Source organism: Hemitrygon akajei, chromosome 3 (assembly GCF_048418815.1).
Source record: "Hemitrygon akajei chromosome 3, sHemAka1.3, whole genome shotgun sequence".
NCBI lineage: Eukaryota > Metazoa > Chordata > Chondrichthyes > Myliobatiformes > Dasyatidae > Hemitrygon > Hemitrygon akajei.
Genome location: NC_133126.1, coordinates 81,644,736 through 81,668,286, shown reverse-complemented (window position 1 = coordinate 81,668,286; position 23,551 = coordinate 81,644,736). Strand labels below are relative to the sequence as shown.

The window sequence follows — 23,551 nt, the reverse complement described above, 5'->3', positions numbered from 1 at the left end:
GTGAGAAGTTGTTGTTGTAGCACCATTCCAGCAGATTTTCGACTTCCCTCCTATATGTCGATTTGTCACCATCTTTGATTTGGCCAGCAACAGTGGTGTCGTCAGCAAACATAAACACGGCATTGGAGCTGTACTTCGCCTCACAGTCATAAGTATAAAGCGAGTAGAGCAGGGAGCTAAGTACACAGCCTTATGCTGCACCTGTGCTGATGGAGATTGTGGAGGAGATGCTGTTGTCAATCTGAACTGACTGGGGCCTGCAAGTGAGGAAATTGAGGATCCAGTTGCACAGGGAGGGATCAAGGCTTAGGTATTGGAGCTTAGGGATTAATTTTGAGTTAACCCGCAAACTACCAGTTACCCTTAAGGGAATTCAGACTTAAGACTCCCAAGTTCCTTTGTACCTCCAATTTCTGAGTACTGAAGTTATTAAACTGTAGAGATCATCACAGGGCCTAGTCTAGATGTAGTAGATAAATTTGACATGGGGTCATGTGGACAGGAGTGCATGTAACAGAGCATTCCATAATATGGCATTAATTGATGAAAACCCAAAAGGTTAAGAGGAGCTGTTATGTTTTGTAACTCCAAAACATTAAACTAATCAAAAGAAAATCAGGAAACCGGGATAACTTGAGTACTTCATTTTTACTTTAAGTGAGGCAAGCACATATGACACGGTGGCATAATGACATCTGCCATTTACATACTTTTACATATAATCATAATGAATTATTTAAATGAATAAGATGCTTAATCAAACAATATATTTACAATGTTATTCAAATATTACTGAAATATTAAATAAACAACAGTCCTCTCTGTTTATATACAGTATACTACACAATGCGACTTCTATACAGACATCTACAGCATAGTAAACTTTAATTTGTCCCATTCAGACCTAAAGATTTAACCATTGAGGAGGATTTCTTAGACTTGTGCGATAATGCCTTTCCTGGTGGGTGGGGTCACTCTGCTAGGCAGGTGAGATTTGTGGCTGTAAAACAACCAGGTTCTGAGGCCTCTTCCATGGTGCGTGTAGGCGTTGACTTGGGACTACAGGAAGTGTTGACTCTGGAACTACAGGAACTGCATCTGATAGCTCTGGACACCCTTCTTCTGTATGTAATGCATTGCTGAACAGTACATGGCAAGCTTCACTGGATGATGTGGATCATAATGTTTGAGTACAGTGTCTGATGTCAACATTCCCTTTCCCTTTTTGAAAACCACCTCACACTGCTTTGTCCATTGCCATTTCTTCCCGATCTGTAGTAATGAGTTCCAAGGATGGAGCACAGCAGCCAGGTTTGGCAGGAACCTGGTATAATCATCGACAAATCCTAAAAAGAGCCACAACTGTGACATGTCCTTTGGCCTTGGGTAATCACCACTGCCTGAATTTTCTCAGCACACTCGTGTAACCTTGTGTGTCAATGGTGTGATCACAGTAAATGATGGTTGGTTTAAAGAATTCACATTTGTTGCATTGTGCTCTGAGCCTATAATCTTCTAATATTTTTAACACTGTCTTGAGATTTTAGAGACATTCCTTGTCATCATTATCGGTAACAAAGATCTCATCTGAGAGCTTGGGCAGCCTTCCAGCACCTGGTCCATTGCTTTCAGCCAGAATGCAAGTGAAAATGCTACTCCAAAAGTAACCCTTTTATAGTGATAAAGCCCTTTGTGAGTGTTTATGGTGAGGAACACCTTGGACTCTTCTTCCATCTCTACCTGTAGGTAGGCCTCAGCTAAGTCCACTTTGCTGAAGTGTTTTCCTCCAGAAAGCTGTGCAAAGATATGCTCCTTCCTGGGAAGAGGATACTGATCTATTTTCAGTACTGGGTTGATGGTGACCTTAATATCACCACAGATCCTGATAAGACCCATTCTTCTTGGCTACTGGGACAAATGGCATTGCCCATGGGCTCCACTCAACTTTGGAAAGAATTCTTTCAGCCTCCATGTGATCTAGCTCACTGGCTACTTTTATCGTGAATGGTATAAGGAAACCAAACAGGCTTTGTAAAACTTGGGTGTGGCACTTTCATTTAACTCTATTTTATGCTTCATATGTTTGAATTTTCCAGGGCTATACCTGAACACTGCTGTAGCATCATCCAGTACCTTTCTTAATTTGCTTTCTGTTGATTCTATTGCAGGAGATGTGGCATTCAAATGGTGGATGGATCGCCAATCAGGTTGTAGTTGTCTCAGCTAATCACATCCCCTCAATGCTGGCCTTACTGTTTTTACCAGAAACAGGCACAATGTGGCTTTTAAGTTGTTGTATTTCACTGATACAGATGTCATTTCCACAGGAGTTATCTTTTCTCCAGTATAAGTTCTTAGTTGAATATCTGCAGACTTCAGTTCAGTCTCTTTTTGTGGAATAACTTAAACAGCCAAGTCAGTGTCCAATCCAATTTTAACTAATTTGCCATTCACACTTGATGTAAGCTATATTGTTTGTCTATTATTAGTTTTCGCATTATAAATCTCAAGGCTACTCAGTCCTGTGTCACTCTCATTCATCATTATAGATTTTTCATCAACAGCATGAAGGTCGGTGCTCTTTTTGAAACTACAATTTGACTTTTTATCTTTTTATTGTGTGGTCCATTTATTTTTGTCTGCCCAGCATACTCTAATACTGTATATGCCCTACTTTGTTGCATTCTCTGCAAGTTTCACCTTTAAACCTGCATTGGTCTGGCGTATTTGAGTCTCTGGCACAACAGTAACACAATTTGTGTGGCCAGGTAGGTTCCTGTTCAGATGTTACAATTTTGCTCATGCTCACTTTAATTCCCGACTGAAACTTAATTGCATCTCTGTCTGCTGTTTTCATTGATACAGCTATTTCAACTGCTCTTTTAAGAGCAGTTTTAATTGTGCTTCAGTCAGGAGCTGTTTTTGAAAGTTTATTTTTGTCAGATTTCACAAACTAAACAATCTCTCAGTGCATCATTAAGCCCATCACTGAACTGTCAACATTTAGACAGCTTCTTCAAGTCATCTACATATGCTGAAATGAACTCCCCTTTCTTTTGAATCCACTTTCAATTTTGGTTCTAAATGTACCTGCATTACTTATACAATATCAGCAAAGCTTATTTCAGCTGGTTTGGTTGGAACAGTTAAACTTCTAAGCAAACTGAATGCTCTTCCACTAATTACACTCAGCAAAACTGGCATTCATTTCTCATCGGCTATTTCATTTGCTTCAAAATACAGCTCAATTTGCTCAGCATACAAAATCTAGCTATTTGTTGTGAATCCGAACATGTCTATCTTTCCAACGTGGCCAGCCATTTCTGCTCTTTTCTTAAATTTATGATTATTATCACCCAGTATGAACCCATGAAATTTGCCCATTTTCTGTTTTTTTTTAACTCAGCCCATGTTCACTCGCTCCCCTCCAAGAGACATGTGTTGCGCTGCTTTTTTTAAAGATAAATGTCTCGCTGCGCTTCGATAGTTAGGTAGTCAACTCAGGTACGTCTTTAAAATATATTGCCATCACTGTTATGTTTTGTATCTCCAGAACATTAAACTAATTAAAAGAGAAACAAGGAGCCAGGATAACTCATGTACCTTGTTTTTACTTTAAGTGGCATAAACACATATGACATGGTGGCGTGATGACATATGTTATTTATGTATTTTTACATATAACCTGTATTGAATTATTTAAATGAACAAGAATGGCTAATCAAACTTATATTTACAATATTACTCAAATATTACTGAAATATTTAATACACAAGAGGATTAGCCTGTTAGCCGCTCATTATTGTAACTGTCTCTGGCAGATCACATCGACATCACTGTGTATTCAGACCAGTCTATCAGAGATCTGTACAAGGCCAGACTACTGCTACAGCTAGCCTGTAAATGATATCACTGTTTAATATCGAATTCATTCCTCACTTGCAGTGAGTTCCATATTCTGCAGGCAGAGATGAGAGCTCAGAGATCTGCTGCATACTAGGTATGACCCCTCTGTGTTATGCCATGTTGCCTAGCCATCATCGTCCTCTAGAGTGGACTTAAATTTCAGGCCAGCATCCCATGTCACGTTCTGACGCATTTGCTGTTCAATCTGGAAGTGACCCTGAGGTTGGCCCTATCAACGTCCAACATCTTACGCCTCTGATTGCTTATTTTCACCAGCAGTTCACTTTACCCTAGTTAGGAAATCCAAACTGTGGAAGCCAGAACATTTACAAATCACACAGTTCACTAAAAATACCCCATCTTTGACATAGACACTTTAGGTAGATGAAGTCACCGTGTACAAACATGGACTTACATACACGCCACCTGAGATGAATATGGAAGTATAGGCGAGTTGGATGTGGCAGATTGGATTTATAATTTATCATAAGCCATTTAGAACAATTAAATACTGTAAGGATAATAATTCATCTGAGAATTCATTGAGGTTAATCAAAGCTCATATTCAGCAACTGAGCTATATTCATTTTCTGCAATTTTAAATGTGGGCCTAATCAATACAGTTTCCTGAGCACCTGAATTACTTTGCTGCAGGTCCAAACTTTGTAGTAAAAATCAGAAAGCAAAATATCATTAGCTGTACTTAACTCTGAAATGCAAGGCGAATCTGTATGTGTAATTACTTCACAGGCATCATCACTCAATCACCGCGAGGGCCTTACTGACACAGAGCCGGTGGCAGTGCCTTGCAAAGAGTGACATGCAGTCTCATTTAGCTTGCTACATTGGACATGATCCTGACAGTGGGCTGCTAGAGCATCTAATTAAGGTAGAGGATCCAGATGTGCCACATGGTGTGATAAAAGGCACACAATTCCAACTGTCCAGGATCAAGGATCGGACAACAAGTGTCAAAGGCAGCATGGAAGCTAAAGAGAAGGCATGTAATGTAGTAAAAATCTGTGAAGTTAGAGGATTGGCAAACTTTAAAAAACTGACAGAAGGCAACTAAAACAAATTGGGAGAGAAAAGATGAAATATGAATGTAAACTGGCTGATAATATAAAAGAGGATACCAAAAGATATAAAGAGTAAAAGAGAGGTGAGAGTGGATACTGGATCGTTTGAAAATTACTCTGGAAAGGTAGTAATGGGGGAACAAAGAAATGGCAGGCGAACATAATATGCATTTTGCATCAGTCTTCATTGTGGAAGACATTAGCAGTATGCCTGAAACTTGAGAGTGTCAAGAGGCAGAAATGACTGCTGTTGTTATTATTATTAAGGAGAAGGCACTTGGGAACCTGGAAGATCTGAAGTTAGATAAATCACCTGGAGCAGTTGAACTACACCCCAGGGTTCTGAACAAGGTAGCGTAAGAGATTGTGGAGGTATTAGTAGCCATCTTTCAAGAATCACTAGATTCTGGAATGGTTCTGGAGGACAGGGAAATTGCAACTGTCACTCCACTTTTTAAGAAGGAAGGTGGACAGAAGAAAGGAAATTACAAGCCAGTTAGCTTGATTTCAGCGGGTGGGGAGATGTTGGAGTCTATTATTAAGGATGAGGCTTAGGGATATTTGGAGGCACATGATAAAGTAGGCCAAAGTCAGCATGGATTCCTTAAGGGGAAATCTTGTCTGACAAATATCTGGAATTCATTGATGAAATAACTGGCAGGATAGACAAAGGAGAATCAGTGGATGTTGTTTACTTGGATTTTCAGAAAGCTTTTGACAAGGCGCCACAAGGTGTATCTGCTAAACCAAATTAAGAGCCCAGGGAATTCTATCATCGCATTGATAAAAGATTATTTGATTGGCAGGAGGCAAGGAGTGGGAATAGGGGGTGCCTATTCAGGTTGGCTGCTGGTGACTAGTGGTGTCCCACAGGGTCGATATTGAGACTGCTTCTTCTCACATTATACGTCATTGATTTGGATGACAGAACTGCTGGCTTTGTGGCCAAGTTTGCAGACAATACAAAGATAGATGGAGGGGCAGGTAGTGTTGAGGGAGCTAGCAGAGGAGCTACACAGATTGGGAGAATGGGCAAGAAAGTGGCAGATGGAATATAGTGTCGGGAAGTGTATGTTTATGCACTTTGGTAGAAGGAATAAAGGCGTGGAATATTTTCTAAATGGGGAGACAATTCAAAATTCAGAGGTGCAAAGGGACTGCGAGACCTTGTGCAGGATTCCCTAAAGATTAACTTGCAGGTTGAGTCAGTGTCAAGGAAGGCAAATCCAATGGTAGCATTCATTTTGAAAGGACTAGAATATAAGAGCAAGGATGTAATGCTGAGGATTAATAAGGCACTGGTCAGACCACACATGGCGTATTGTGAGCAGTTTTGGATCCTTTATCTAAGATGGGCTGATATTTGAATGGGTCCAGAGGAGGTTTACGAGAATGATTCAGGGAATTAAAGGGTTAGCATATGAGGAGCATATGATGCTCTGGGCCTTTATTTGCTGGAGTTAGAAGAATGAGGTGGCGTCTCATTGAAGCCTATTCAACATTGAAAAGCCTAGTTAGGGCATCTAAGACACAGCCTCTGAATAGGGGGCATTCTTTTAGAACAGAGATCTCTTTAGCCAGAGCCAGTGGAATTCGTTGCCACGGATTACTGTGAAGGCCAAGTCCTTGATTATATTTAAAGCATATGTTGATAGCTTCATGATTAGTCAAGGCATTAAAGATAATGGGGAAAAGGCAGGAGAATGGGTTTGAGAAGAATAATGAATCAGCCATGATGGAATAGCAGTGGCCTAATTTTGCTCCTATGACTTATGGTCTTATGATCTTACCCAATGTGACAGCAACTGGTCAAGTGGTATTATAAGTAAGTCAGTGCAAGGCACAGTTTATGCCATGGGTGAGTCAGGAGGTGTGCCATTCCTATATACTGTACGTGTGCACAAATGCATGCACGCATGGATGTGAGGTTTTTGTAAGTGTGAATTTGTGTGAATCTACGTGCTTGTGTGTGTATCTCAGTGTGTTTTTTGTTCATGTCAATGCATACTTGCGTGTGCATGTTTCTCTTTTGTGTATGTGCTTGTCTGTGTGTACTTAAAGGTCAACAGGAGGCCACTGCGAGAAATATCTGAGACGTTCCCAACATTTATCTTTCTGAACTGCTCAGGGACAGAGCTGCTCACAAAAAAATGCAGTTCTCATGAGACTGCATTGCTCCTGTTCTCCATACGTAGATTATAACACATAGAATATAGAACCCAGAACAGGACAGCACAGGAACAGGCCCTTCAGCCCACCATGTCTGTGCTACACACAATGTCAAATTAAAGTAAATCTCTCCTCCCACCCATGGTCCATATCCCTCCATTCCTGGCATACTCATGTGTCTATCTAACAGCCTCTTAAACACAGCTATCAGATCTATTTTCACAATTACCTAACAGCTTGTCTACTAATCTGCGCATAAATACTGTCCCACACATAGAGTCATAAAGTTATAGTGCACAGAATGATGCTCTTCTGTCCAACTGGTCCATGTCAACCAAAGTTAGTCTCATTTGCCTGGCTTTGGCCCATTTCCCTCTAAACATTCCTATTCATTTATCTTTTCATGTACTTACCTCAACCACTTACTCTGGCAACTCATTCCAATTACAGACCAACTTCTGGGTGAAAAAGATGCCCATCAGGTTTCTATTATATCTCTCACCTGAAACCTACACCTTCTAGTTCTTGATTCCCCAACCCAAGGGAAAAACCCTCATAATTTTATACACCTCCATAAGATCACCCCTATACCCAATGAAGGAAATCCCAACCTGTCCAGCCTCCCCCAGTAATGCTCAGCAGCATCTTCGTAAATCTTCTGAGTCCTCTTTCCAGTTTAACAGCATCTTTCCTACAGTGGGGTGACCGAAACTCAACAGAAAACTGACTCACCAAAATCTCTCTTAAACCTGCCCCTCTCACTTTAAGTGCATGTCCTCTGGTATGTGATATTTCTATCCTTGGAAGAAACTTCTTACTGTCTATCCTATCAATGCCACTCACTATTTTACAAACTTCTATCAGATCTCCCCTCAGCCTCTGACTCTTCAGAGAAAACAACCCAAGTTTGTTCAATCTCTCCTCAATCTCATACTCTATAATCCAGGCAGCATCCTTCAGCTCTATCTGTTCCAAAGCCTCCACATTCTTCCTGTAATGGCACATAATATTCCAAGTACATCCTAACCAAATTTCCATATAGCTACAAGCACAACTTCTTTACTCTTACACTCCATGTCTTGTCAAATGAAAGCAAGCACACTGTATGCCTCCTCTACCACCATATCTATCTGCATGGTCGTTTTCAGGGATCTCTGGACTTGCACCTCATGATCTCTGTCTACATCAATCCTCTTAAGTGTCCTGCCATTAACTGAATACATTTGACCTTCCAAAGTGCATCACCTCATCATTGCCTGGTTTAAGCTCCAGCTGTCATCTCTACACCCATATCTGTAACTATATCTTGTAGTATCATTTGACAACCTTCTTCAGTGTCCAATAGTTCTTATTGTCCCAAACGTGAGCCAGCACAGCGCACCAGTTTGCATCAGCAGCATGCAGAGGAAGCCCATACCTTAATTTGCAATAGGATTATAAGTACATTAACTGAAATTAAAACTGGACTAAGCACTTCCATCCACAACCCCATTTGTCAAATAATGAAACAACTCCTTGACATCACCCCGCTAGTGGCTGGTGAAATGGTGAGAACAAAACCAACTGCCTTGACAAATTGTGCACCAAGTGACCCTGTTGGCAGGAGCATTGAAACAAAATGCATGACGGGGGTGTGAAATGAAAATTGCAACACCCCATGTTTTAGGCTCCGCTTATAAAAGCCCATTATTTATTTTATTTTCAACAAAAGCAAAGGACCAATAGAGGTCAGTACCAAGAAGGAAAGGTCCCGCCTGGACTTGAGGACGTTTTTAGAGATAATGAGCTAATGAAATATGTTAAGATGCCTGTACCCTGCGCTTCTGAATGTAATTGTATTCAATCCGTAGTTAAGTCCTGGAAGCCCCCATTCACCCTGGGACCGAACTTCACTCCATTAAGAAAATCCCAGCATTGAGGATGACTTCAGAAGGAGATGTCTCAAAAAGGTGGCATCTATCATTAAGAATCCCCATTACCCAGGCCATGCCCTCTTCTCATTCTACCATCAAGGAGGAAGTACAGGTACTGGGGCCTGATGACACACACTCAGCAGTTTGGAACAGCTCCTTCTCCTCTGCTGTCAGATTTCTGGACAGACAATGAACCCATGACCACTACTTCACAAACTTTTCTGTTCGCTTTTTGCACTAATTATTTAATTAATTTCATATACAGTATATATATATATCTTACTGTAATTTATAGTTTTTATTATGTATTGCACTGTACTGCTGTTTTGAAACAACAAATTTCATGGCATATGCCAGTGATATTGAACATGGTTCTGATTCTGTCACAATGCTTATAGAACATAGAAAAGGACAGCACAGTACAGACCCTTACACCCACAATGTTCTGCCGACCTTTTAACCTACTCCAAGATCAGTCTAACTCTTCTCTTTCACATAGCCCTCATTTTTCTTTCATCCACATGCCTATCTAATAGTCTAATTATCCCTAATCCAGAAGCCTCAGTGCTGAACTCCACATGTCTACCTTTGGTGAGACCTTTTCTAGCTGGGGTTCCCTGGTACTGAATTCTAAGCCTGCTCATTAGGAAGCAAAGGGAGTGGAAGGTTTATTTTTGTAATAATTTTGATACTATTTAATTAATCCTACATCTTATATATGTTATCATTGTTTTTAGTTGTTTTGAATATTATTTAATTATTTCAAATTAACACTTTTTCACTATCAGAGGCATTTACAGTTAAGTGCCACGACTGCTTTGATAGGAGAAAAAGATTTTCCCCAGCTTTGCTTTCTGTCAAAGCCTATCAGGGTATTCTAGGGATAAGGTTTCTGCACAATGCCAGGAAGTGGGGCCTGAGGATTCTTTTTAATATTAAAGATGGTATTTAAATGCAAGTTTTTTTCCATAAATTTAATTAAATTTATTAGTTATTTCATTATCCTCAACAATTCAAGATTTGCCCTTCAAGTTCTTAAAGTTAGGTTAGCTGTTTTTAATCTGTAAATGCGCAAATAAAGTTGAGCTTAAAGATGCACAACTACAAAAAGTTATCTTCATGGCACACATTGTGGTGTACAGATGTGATGGTTTTGCCTCAGTCCTGCTTACCCGACCTGGAACATCTAGCAGTCAAGTATTGTCCATTTTATCTGCTGAGGGAACTTTCTGCCATCATCCTGGTATCAGTAAACATTCCAACTCAAGCCATCATAAGGCAGATACTGAAGGAGCTGTGGATTGTAATCCAGGTACCTGATGCCTTCCCTATCATTGCATGGATTTCAACCAGGCCAGCTTGAAGAAGCCTCTGAACAACTACACCACATAAGACCTGTGGAACCAGAGGAGCCAACACACTTAACCACTTATATACCTCCCTCAAGAAGACTTACTGAGCCACCCATGCCCACACTTTGGAAAGTCCGATCACCTGGCTGTACTTTTACTCCTGGCGTATAAGCAGAGATTGAAGACCGCAGCACTAGTGGTGAGAACCAAGAAGGTATGGTCAAGGGAGATGAAGGAGCACTTATAGGACTGCTTTCAATTGGTAGACTGGAAAATATTCAAGGATTCGCCTTTGGATCTGAATGAATATGCCACAGTTATTACCGTCTTCATCAAGACCTGGGTGGATGGGAGTGCGCCTTCAAGAACATACCAGACATACCCAAACCTAAAGCTGTGGATGAACCAAAAGATTCATAGTGTGCTGAAGGCTAGATCTGTGGCATTCAAGGCCGGTGAACCAGAACTATACAAGAAGTCCAGGTACGACCAACAGAAGGCTACTTTAAGAGTGAAAAAGCAAATCTGATTGAAATTAGTTAGAGACAGAACTGGATGCACGTCAGCTCTGGCAGTGTTTTCAGGCCTTTCTATCCCTCAAAGCAAACCTAACATCATGAGTGGCTGCAATGCTTCACTCCCAGATGAACTAATTGTCATTTTGCAAGCTTTGAAAGGGAGAATAAAAATTCATCTATGCATATCCCCGTAACGTTTGGTGACCCTGCGATCTCTGACTTGAAGGCCGATGTCAGAACACCTTTCACGAGGGTGAACCTTCATAAGTTATCAGGCCCTGAGGGTGTACCTGGTGGGGCACTGAAAACCTGTGCCAACCAACTGGCAGGAGTGTTCAAGGACACCTTCAAACTCTCACTACTGCAGTCGGAAGTTCCCAACTGCTTCAAAAGGGTGACAATCATATCAGTGCCCAAGAAGAGCAGGGTGAGCTGCTTCACCATCTATTGCCCAGTTACACTCACATCTGCTGTAGTGAAGTGCTTTGAGAAGATGGTCATGGCCAGAATCAAATCCTGCCTAAGCAAGGACCTGGACCATACACAATTTGCCTATCACCACAATAGGTCTACAGTGGATGCAATTTCACTGGCTTTCCACTCAGCCTTGGATCACCTAGACAATAAAAATACCTATGTCAGGCGACAGTTTATTGACTATAGCTCAGGATTCAACTCCATTATACCCTCAATACTAATCAACAAGCTCCAAAACCCGGGCCTCTGTTCTTCTGTCTGCAAGTGGATCCTTGACTTCCTCATCGGGAGACCACAGTTGGTACAAATTGGAAATAACAGCTCCTCCCCACTGGCAATCAACGCAGGTGTAACTCAAGCATGTGTGCTTAGCCCACTGCTCTACTCTCTACACCCACAACTGTGTGGCTAGGCACAGCTCAAACGCCATTTATGAATTTGCCAATGACAGAACTATTGTTGGTAGAATTTCAGATGGTGATGAGGAGGTGTACAGGAGTGAGATAGATGAGCTGGTCGAGTGGTGTTCAAACAACCACCTTGCACTTAATGTCAGTAAGACCAAGGACTTGATTGTGGACTTCAGGAAGGGGAAGTCAAGGGAACACACCCCAGTCCTCATCAAGGGATCAGCAGTGGAAAGGGTGAGCAGTTTCATGTTGCTGGGTGTCACCCTCTCTGGAGATCTATCCTGGGCCCAACATATTGAAGCAAATACAATGCAGGTACAACAGCAGCAATATTTCATTAGGAGTTTGAGCAGACTTGATATGTCACCAAAGACACTTGCAAATTTCTACAGATATACCATGGAGAGCATTGTAATTGGTTGAATCACCATCTGGCATGGAGGGGCCACAACATAGGACCAGAAAAGGCTGCAGAAAGTTGCATACTCAGTCAGCATCATCATGGGCTCTAGCCTCCCAATCGAGAACATCAAAGGCATCTTCACAAGGCAATGCCTCAAAAAGGTGACATCTGTCAATAAGGACGCCCCATCACCTACACATGCCCTCTTCTCATTGCTACCATCAAGAAGGAGGTACAGGAGCTTGAAGACTCACACTCAACATTTTAAGAATTGCTTCTTCCCCGTTGCCATCAGATTTATGACTGGAAAGTGAGCCCATCTACACTACCTTACTATTTTAAATTCTTTTTGTACTACTACAGGTTGAACATGCCTCATTTGAAATTCATCACACATATGTACTGGTGTATCCCTTCCGCATGCTACATGTTCATCAGCAACGATCATGACAAAGTCATCAATTAATTTACCAAAGTCATGATCAGCAGCTGCTTTATCACCACAAATCGTTAAAAATATAATGTTGTGCCTTTTCTTAAATTGTGCAGCCAGCCTGCTGAATATTCACAATTACCTCAATTTTCAGTTTGTCATGATAGACCTTTGCTTGTTTCATGATCAGCATTATCATATGCAGCATATACTAACGTTGATAATTCCATTTTTTCAATACACAATTGTGATCTTCATTTTCACTTTATGCAGTGTTTTTCTATTTTTCATTAACTTCTGTTCGTGAAGTTACTTCGCAGAACTGTCTATGGTGCACAGAGACCCATGCATCACCTGGAAACCTTCCCAGCGTCTTGTGGAAGTAATCATTTGTGACGTCATGTCAGCACTCAAAAACATTTTGCATTCTGGAGGTTTTCGGATTTTGGAGTTTTGGAAAAGGGGCACTGAACCTGTGTTTTAATTATATATAATTACAACATATGTCAGTGATATTAATCCTAATTCTGATTCTGAAGTTAAATGTCAGATCAGGAAGTTTGTAAAACAGTCCATATGAGAAATCCTTGATTGGCTTTGATGGTAGAAAATATATATGTTGCAATTCCCAAGGGTAATCATCCACTGTATGCTGCTGTGTATGGGGTGTCCAGGGAGCAGTAGAACCTCTGGTGAAGGGGCCTGTAAGCACAAGAGATTCTGAAGATGCTGAAAATCCAGAGCAACACACAGAGACTGCTGGAGGAACTCAGCAGATCAGGAAGCATCTATAGAAGTGAATAAACAGTCGATGTTCTGGGCTGAGACTCTTCTTCAGGACTCAAGGGGATTATCAGGTCCATTCTGGGGCAGCTCACTCACCTTTGGTCCCCAGTGGACACTCAGCCCTCACTTGTGACTCCAAGTATCTGTTTGCATGCGATAGTGGCTACACGCCGTTACACTGCTTCAACACGCAGGCTAAACAAGGCATGGATATCCGGTGTGCCTCATAAACCGGCGAAAAAGGGACATGCCTGTCCTACCATGGGAAGTCTGTTCTGGCAGAATGGTCAGATTAAATCAACAAATGAGATCCAATGGCCAAGAATGCAGATCTGGAAAGGGGTATAATAAGGCACGGATGAGGTCATGGTTATCCACTGCAGCCTAGACCCCAGTTTGCGATGACTACTCGTACCACTAGACCTAGATTTCTGAGATCAAGAGACTGGAATTACCCCAATGAAATGGCCTTTCCACTTTAAAACTCTCCCACACAAGTTTCACTGTCATCATCCGGACAAGGGACAATCAACACATTGTCATGTTCTTTTAATTGACTAAATGAACAAAATTAGTGTAGGCACCTAGTTCAGATTATAGTCTGGCATTATACAATGCTTTCAACAATTGCATCATCCAAATCTTCACTTTCATTGTAGCATTCAACATGATTGTCAATGCCTTCAAATTCTTTTTAGTTCCTAACTTGTTGAAGCAGTGAAATCGTTTCAGTTTGACTCCCAGCCATTTGTGGCATCTCCAAGCATGAATGCTTGAAACTGCGGTGAACAAAACAATTCCGACTTGTTCCCCTCTCCCTCCACCCACTTCCTCATTCTGGCTCCTTCCTTTCCTGTCCTGATGAAGTGTCTCAGCCCAAATGTTTACTCATTTCCAGAGGTGCTGCCTGACCCGCTGAGTTTCTCCAGTATTTTGTGATCATTGCTCTGGATTTCCAGAATCTGCAGAATCTCTTAGGTTTCTAAATTTTCTTACTGCTTATTTCTCACCAACTACCAGTGACAAAAATCACTGCTTTTTTGAACACAGACACACGCAACTGATGCTATTAAAATTTGTTCACCCTAAGCAAGGTGTAGTGTCCAATGGCCACACGGTTCACACAACTGACACTAGTTAGAATCAATATATATACACTCTTAGGTTAATATAATTTATTTTTTTAAAAATTAATATATTTAAGTAAATAAAGTTGATAGAAAAAACTGCATTTAAATAGGAATCTTAAAAAGTAAACAATCCCAAGGTACTACTTCCTGGCATTGGGCAGAAACACTACCCCTAAAATACCACAACAGACTTTGCAGACTTTGACAGAAGGCAAAGCTAGCTGATGCAAGAAAACATGACACACAGTGACCATTTCATTAGGTTCACCGGTACACTGGCTCATTAATAGTAATCAGCCTATTATGTGGCAGCAACTCAATGCATAAGAGCATGAATGTAAGGTTCAGATGTTCAGACCAAACATCAAAATGGGGAAGAAATGTGATCTAAGTGGCTTTGAGCATGTTCTTCTTGGGCGCAGGTATAATTGAAGCCTTCTTGAAGCAGGTGGGTATGTCAGACTGCTGAAGCAGGAGGTTAAAGGTATCGGGTATCACTCCAGCCAGCTGAATTGCACAGGTCTTCAGTATCCGGCCAGGAACCCTGCCTTTGCCAGATGCTTTCCAGGGTTCACCCTTCTGAAGGGTGCTCTCACATCAGCTTCTGAGACTGAGATCACAGCGGAGCCACTCCACTGCCTCCCGCGAGCACCTCTTTGTTATTCTTATCTCTGGAGCCTTTCTTTTTATGCAGGTAAGAGGAGAGCCAGATGATCAGATTTCCCAAGACGAGGTCCAGAGATTCAAGGGTAGGCATTCCTAAGTGTAATAGTAGCCGAGTGTGTTGGGAACTCTGGTGCTGCAAGTGATATGTTGATAGTAATTGGGTAGCGATTTCTCCAAACAAGCCTGACTGAAACCCCTGACAACAATTTGAAAGGCATCACAGTACGCTGTTACCTGCTTGCTAATTGCAGCACTCAATACATTGCATGCTTGCTTAACAGCAGCCTTTGGCGCATTTGAATTATGGACTACTTTCTTTAGGTAAAGGTAGGCATCTATGATAGCATTCACCATCCCCTCAATCCACCACTACAGACATTGGTTGATTTGAGAAATGAAAGGAGTCGCAAATAGGACATAATGTGTTTCATTATATGAAAGTTTTGACATCTATTCACCTCCATTTCCCAAAGAAGCCTATTCACTTTAAAATTTGACAATTCTGCCCTGGGAAAGAAAGACACCTGCTATCTACACTATTTATGCTTCTAATAATTTTACATATTTCTGTCAGGTTTTGATGTTCTTTACCTGTACCTTCATGTTTCTTATCTAGCTCCTCCTTAAACATTGTGATTAAATTGGCTTTATGAACTGCTGTAGTAGCACACTCCACAGTGCAGGAATCACTGACTCACGCAGAACAGAAGGAGGCTTCCAGCCAGCTTTCTGAATGAGCTTCTAGCTAATCCCACTCTTTTCTTTCCCCAAAGCCCTGCAAAGGATGTTCTTTTTGAAGTACGTATCCAAGATCCTTCTAAAAAATAAACACTGAATGAGTTACCAAAAGACTTTCAGGCAGTGGTTTCCATTTCATTTGTATCACCTCCTCATTTCTACTTTGCTTTTTTAATCAAATTAATTCAACATAACATCTTTTCCTTTCCAGCTTTCTCCATCTCCCATGCCCTCGTGTGGGGGAAATGTAACCTTCCTTTTCTTTCCTTTCCCAGTCTGCAGCTATGCGAACACATAGAACACCAGAAAATGGGAGCAGGAGTTGGGACAGTGACTTCTCAAGATTGACCCGCCTTTCAATATGCCCAACGCTGGTATCAGCTCCTCATTTCCCAACAGTCTGCTACTTTCTGATCTTTCATAGATTTATCTACCTCCAACTTAAATATTTCCAGTAAACTAGCCCCCACAACTCTCTGGGGTAGAGTATTTCAGAGACTCCATGATGAGAAATTTCCTCCACCTCCATTTTAAATGACTGGTCCTTTATTTTGTAATTAAGTCCCCCTTGTTCCGGAGGGCCCCTGAAGTCGATTATACAAACTGCTAGAACTGATGCTCTGCCTGTTTCTCCACCATCAAACAAGAAATCTCAATCCATTTTATTGAATCAACTGGTAGTTTGAGTGTTGCTGGCATTTAGAGAGCTTTCCAATGTAGGTAACAACACAGGAAAAAATACTGATTTGAAATAAGCCTTCTGCTAAATAAGACCAAAAGATATAGGAGCAGGAGGCGGCCATTAGGCCCACTGAGTCTGCTCCGCCATTCAATCATGGGCTGATCAAATTCTTCCAGTCATCCCCACTCCCCTACCTTCACCCCATACCCTTTGATGCCCTGACTAATCAAGAACCTATCTATCTCTGCCTTAAATACACCCAATGACTTGGCCTCCACAGCTGGTTGTGGCAACAAATTCCACAGATTTACCACCCTCTGACTAAAGTAATTTCTCTGCATCTCTGTTCTAAATGGACGTCCTTCAATCCTGAAATCGTGCCCTCTTGTCCTAGAATCCCCTACCATGGGAAATAACTTTGCCATATCTAATCTGTTCAGACCTTTTAACATTCGGAATGTTTCTATGAGATCCCCCCTCATTTTCCTGAACTTCAGGGAATACAGCCCAAGAGCTGCCAGACGTTCCTCAAACAGTAACCCTTTCATTCCTGGAATCTTCTCTGAACCCTCTCCAATGTCAATATATCCTTTCTAAAATAAGAAGCCCAAAACGGCACACAATACTCCAAGTGTGATCTCATGAGTGCCTTATAGAGCCTCAACATCAATCCCTGCTCTTATATTCTTTACCTTTAGAAATGAATGCCAACATTGCATTCGCCTTCTTCACAGCCGACTCAGCCTGGAGGTTAACCTTTAGGGTATCTTGCAAAGACTCCCAGGTCCCTTTGCTTCTCTGCATTTTGAATTTTCTCCCCATATAAATAATAGTCTGCCCATTTATTTCTTCCACCAAAGTGCATGACCATACATTTTCCAACATTGTATTTCATTTGCCACTTCTTTGCCCATTCCTCTAAACTATCTAAGTCTCTCTGCAGGCTCTCTGTTTCCTCAACACTACCCGCACCTCCACCTATCTTTGTATCAGTGGCAATTTTAGCCACAAATCCATTAATACCGTTGTCCAAATCATTGGCATACATCATAAAAAGCAGTGGTCCCAACACCGACCCCTGTGGAACCCCACTGGTAACCAGCAGCCAGTCAGAATAGGACCCCTTTATTCCCACTCTCTGTTTTCTGCCAACCAGTCAGTGCTCTACCCATGCTAGTAACCTCCCTGTAATTCCATGGGCTCTTATCTTGCTAAGTAGCCTCATGTGCAGCACCTTGTCAAAGGCCTTCTGAAAATCCAAGTACACCACATCTACTGAATCTCCTTTATCTACCCTGCTTGTAATTTCCTCAAAGAATTGCGGTAGGTTTGTCAGGCAGGAATTTCCTTTCAGGAAAACGTGCTGGCTTTGGTCTATCTTGTCAGGTGCCTCCAGGTACTCTGTAATCTCATCCCTAACAATCAATTCCAACAACTTCCCAATCACTGATATCTGGCTAACAGGTCTATAGTTTCCTTTCTACTGCTTCCCACCCTTCTTAAATAGCGGAGTAGCATTTGCAATTTTTCAGTCATGCGTTACATTGCCAGAATCTATTGATTCTTGAAAGATCATCGTTAATGCCTCTGCAGTCTCTACAGCTATTTTCTTCCGAACCCGAGGGTGCATTCCATCAGGTCCAGGAGACTTATCCACCCTCAGACCATTAAGCTTCCTGAGCACCTTCCCAGTCGTAATTTTCACTGCACAAACTTCACTTCCCTGACACTCATGAATATTTGGTATACTGCAGACATCTTCCACTGTGAAGGCTGATGCAAAATACGCATTCAGTTACTCTGCCATCTCTGCACCTCTCATTACAATATCTCCAGCGTCATTTTGTATTGATCCTATATCTACCCTCGACTCTCTTTTACCATTTATATACTTTAAAAAGTTTTTAATATCTTCTTTGATATTAGTCACCAGCTTCCTTCCATAATTAATCTTTTCCTTCCTAATGACCTTCTTAGTTTCCTTCTGCAAGTTTTTAAACGCTTCCTAATCCTCTATCTTCACACTAGCTCTGGCTTCTTTGTATGCCCTCTCATTTGCTTGTACTTTGGCTCTGACTTCACTTATCAGCCACGGTAGTGTCCTTCTTCCCTGCAAAAATTTCTACTAATTTGGAATATATCTGTCTTGCACTTCCTTCATTTTTCGCAGAAACTCCAGCCATTGCTGCTCTGCTGTCCTTCCTGCTAGTGTCCCTTTCCAGTCAACCTTGGCCAGTTCTCCTGTCATGCGTTGTAATTTCCTTTATTCCACTGAAATACCAACACATTGGATTTTATTTTTTCCCTCTCAAATTTCAATGTGAACTTGATCATATTGTGATCACTGTTCCCTAAGGGTTCCTTAACCTTAAACTCTCTTATCACCTCCAGATCATTGCACAACACCAAATCCAGCACAGCCGGTCCCCTAGTGGGCTCAACAACAAGCTGTTCTTAAAAAGCCATCCCTTAGACATTCTACAAATTCTCTCTCTTGAGGTCCAGTACTGACCTGGTTTTCCCAATCCACTTTCATATTAAAATCCCCAACGATTATCATACATGGCCTTTCATACACGCCTTTTCTATCTCCTGCTGTAATTTGTAATCCACATCCCACTTCATGCAGGAGTGAAGCTACTCTGAACTGTGTAACATGTGCACAAAAACAAGTACATAACAATACTAGCATAAAGCTTCATTCACTGCACCATTCAGTAAGGTATGACCTGAACAAAACAGCATTTTGACTATTTTATCAAGGCTTTTTCCAGCCACTTCTCAATTTTCATCATGGTTGGAAAGAAATAATGATAAAAAATTTGGCGAGAGAAAAACACAAATAGAGCTCGATTGTCCAGGAAACGCAAAGAAAGATCTCAAGATGGTTTTACAACATTTTGGTTTTAAAATGTGGGATGCTACGGATGCCATTTTAGTTTGTAGTCCTACCCAAATAGAAGTTAATGAGCCTAGAATTAATATTGTAACTGTTGAACCAATGTGCCCTCAGAAATGATTTCAAGAAATAAATAATGAAAATAAAGGACTGTCCCTGAAGAAGCTGTAATATTGACACTTTGGATCATATTGCTCCAAGAATGAGTTTGTTTAATTACAAATGAAGTTTAACGTTACACCTGTTCTGGCTGGATAGGGGCATCCACCATTCAGCCAGCTGTAGGTAATCAGTGCAATTACTGCATTAGGACAATTAATGAGAACGGTATCAAGAGAAAAAATTATACATATCTGGATAGAAAAGGAACTGATAGGTATGGTGAGATCAGATTAAGCCAACAGAAAGCTGTTCTTATTTGGCCTGATAATTTTAATCATGCTTTTAAAGCAAGGGTTCCAAACCTCTTTTATGCCATGGACGTCTACCATTAACCGAGTGGTCCATGGACCGCAGGTTGGGAACCTCTGTTTTAAAAGTAGTTTTAAATGGCCTTTCCATCATTTATCCGTTATTATGTTCCCTGTTTTAACCCATGGAGCTCGGCTTCTGAAAACTGATCACAAAACAACACTGATAGTTGTGTGAGGTCTCCTGCCTAGGTCTTGTCACCATGCCAACTAAAGAAGAAGAAACTATGCAGATAGTTGAGAGGAGACTAGGCTGTCCCAGCCTTGGAGCTCCTAAGCCTCTCAGAGCACAGCAGCATCAAACAGCACAATGCTTCCCTCTCTCAGAGGGAGATTTCAATTGTGAAAGGCAGCAAAAGAAACTTTACAAACAGAGGATTCATTTACCAATCTCTTTAATTTAATCTTACTATAACAAACAGCAGAAGATGAGGAAGTGACTATATTTCAAGCTGGTGTGTCTGTGCTGAGATTTCACAGACGGCAAGCACAATTGGAACGCTGGAGTTGATGTGGCTGTTAAGTTCCATTACACAGCAACACGGCAAACTCTGGCAGCAACCAGGGCTCTTAAATTACTCCTCTGACATTCAGTTCCATCAACAAACCCATGTTTCTAGAAACTCTGTACTTTGAGCTTCCCACCGTCCTGCTGGAATTTTTCTCTCCATAATAGATCTCCATGTACATACACGTAGCATAGGTTACAAAAAAAAAAGGCAAATTAGAAAAATCAGGAAAGATCTGCTTACCCGGCTGTGCCAACAAGAGAGCTGTGGAGAAAGAGAGGAAAAGGATCAAATCTCAGAAAGAATAGAGGCATCTTTCATTGCAACAGAGTGGGTGGTCTGCAGTCAGCAATCACTCTTGACTCATTTCATCTCCCTGATATGAAATATCTCATGTTTTGATCCATTCTGTGGCTTTTGCAGAGCATACACCAAGATGTACTTTATTGGATGATCCAAAAATATGTCTTAAGGATAGGAATCAGAGAGAAATACATTTACCTTATGTCATTATGCAATATCCTGATCGAGGTCTGGGACATCCAATTTGAGCCTCACCTGAGGCACTTCAACTTAATAGTTGCTCACTGGAATACAATGAAGTGGAATGTGGGCTTCTTGAGGGTGAATTATATTTTGTAGACTTATGCGGAAAGTTAGATTGAAGGGTCTGTTTCCGTGCATTACAATTTTATGACTTTAAGTTAGATATTAAGCTTCTTTTTATGGAGTTTGGGTTACAAGTGTAAGGAAGTTATGTACAGGGATTTGGTGAAGCTTCAAAAATGTATGCCGTTTTGCTCTCCTTATTTACTGTAGGCTGCAATTGGTTTGTAGATGACACAGCAAAGATTTGATAGATTTGTTCCTACTATTGATTTTAAGAAAGTATGGGGATGATAGTTACAAGTGGTCAAGTGCAAATAACTGGACTGACAATCCAGAGACTTAAGTTCACATCTCACTACGGCAGCTTTGAAATTTTAATCTGTATTAACAATTTGGGTACAACAACTAGTCTTAGCAATGATGACCACAGATTCTGTGAGATTTTGTAACAAAAAGGTCTGAATTACGATTTTTTTTCTGGTGGAATAAATGAATTCCAGAGTCACTCCATGACATCAATCTTTAAAATGACATTTAGGAATGGGCATTAAATGCCAATGATGCCCTGCGTAATGAATAGAGAAGGAAGGCGGCATAGTGTCTTAAAGGGGAAGAGATAGGGGGAGGGAAATCCAGAAAATCGGAGTCAGGTGCTTAATGGTGGATATGCACAGTCAGAGGAATACAGAGCTCCCAGGAGTCTGTCGGAAATTATGGGAAAACAAGAAGGATAAATCCATAGAGCATTCCAACCTTTTTTGTGCCATAAAGCAAGGGGTCCATGACCCAAGTTGGGAACCCCTGCCACAGAGGAATCCCTGCCATGAGAAAGAGAAGTTTAAAATTGAGTCCTTGGTAGACTGGAAGCCAATCCAGATAACTTGCAGTGTCGAGGAGTGGAAAGGACCAGTGGCGGTTAGCGAGAGTTTTGGGGACTTTGGAAACTAATGAAAACATTAAAGAGGGTGAGAATGATGACATTATAGCGTGAAGGAAAGTAGAAATTGTGATGGAGAGGATCTGTATACATTTGTTCGGAACTCTGTTTATCGCTCTCGATAGATGTTGTCCGGTGTCTGCAGCATTTTTATTTTACATACGAGTTCACAGTTTGAATCCACAGACGGCCTTTAATGGGATATAGTGGTTAAGACTATTGATGCATTTGTTGGTCAGCACACTATGCTTGCATTAACAACATAATGCAACATGAAGAGAGCAGATAGATGTCAATCACTGCAATGCTCTTAAGATGATGTGCCTCAGTCAGAGTGGCTGGCAGATCAGAAAGGACAATATTCACTGAACTTCAGAGTTACAAATTTGGAGAATAAAGTGAAATAAGGTGCGATGAAATGCAAATTACATCACATCGCCAAACAGGGAGTACACTGGCTTCAATGTACTTTTGCGACAAATATGACTTGATCAGAATATTTACATACAAGGGCGAAGGAAATGTTGTCCAACACTTTGGGACCTTGTTTTAAGGCAGGATTTTCAAATGGATCATTTTTTTCTCTCTCTCAGACTGGAATTTGAATCATTAATTCCAATCACTCTAACAAAAATTGGATCTTGAGTCCCACAATGAAGCAACATCTGGGTTCTGCTCCACATCAGCTATTCCCACATTCTTTTTGATATTGTTTATTCTTTTTTGGAAATGCTCCTTATGCCAACAGTTGCTGAGCACTGGGTTTATGTAATGAGCCAAAAAGAAAACCATGGGAAGTCAACAGTATCCATTGAGTTCAATGTACACAGACCGGATTTCTAGCAACCCAATATAAAATGTACACAACAGGAGCCCCGCTAACAGTGCTAGGTAGTTTTTGCACTGATGCACATCCTATCTTGTAATAATTTATAACCTCTTTTAATCATATTTTCGATGAAGGGAGAAGGTAGCAAGAAGTTCTCCTTGGCATCTAATTTAAAATAATTGTAATAATCTGGGTTAAGTTACCTGCTATGTGAACAATTCTACTGACAACTTGGGGAAGACAACTCAACTGCAGTGCTTCGTTTTAATAACACAGATTAATTTCTGTGAAACGATTTTAAAATAAACTATCTGTTGAATTAAACCCACTCCATTAAAATATACTAACTTACATTTAAATTCCTAGTAATCATAAAAAAAATCAGCAACATATATTTAAGTATCAAAGTACTTAATATTGGAACATGGCCAAAAGATAAATATACCCTTCTGAAAGAGGTTTTGTTTGCTTGAGAGACTTGAAGTGGAATTATTTCCCCCCAGAGTCTTTATTACCTTAAATAAGTTTCCCAGGATCTTAACTAGCTATGGAACTGTGGGGGCAACGGGTAGGGGTGGGAAAATAGTGGAGAACAGGGTGTACATTGGGGTTGGGGAGAAGGCTTCTAGTTCTGAT

The 23,551-nt window shown here is 41.0% G+C and overlaps 1 protein-coding gene across 6 annotated transcripts in view; it reads right to left on the bottom strand.

The window, feature by feature from the left end:
- Positions 1-23,551, bottom strand: part of slc8a3 (solute carrier family 8 member 3) — a 482,997-nt gene that overhangs the window by 113,385 nt on the left and 346,061 nt on the right. For all 6 annotated transcript variants that reach the window (XM_073040235.1, XM_073040234.1, XM_073040238.1 and 3 more), the window contains one exon: positions 20,784-20,804. In XM_073040235.1, coding sequence (XP_072896336.1) covers positions 20,784-20,804 — 21 coding nt within the window. The remainder of the gene's footprint in view (positions 1-20,783; positions 20,805-23,551) is intronic.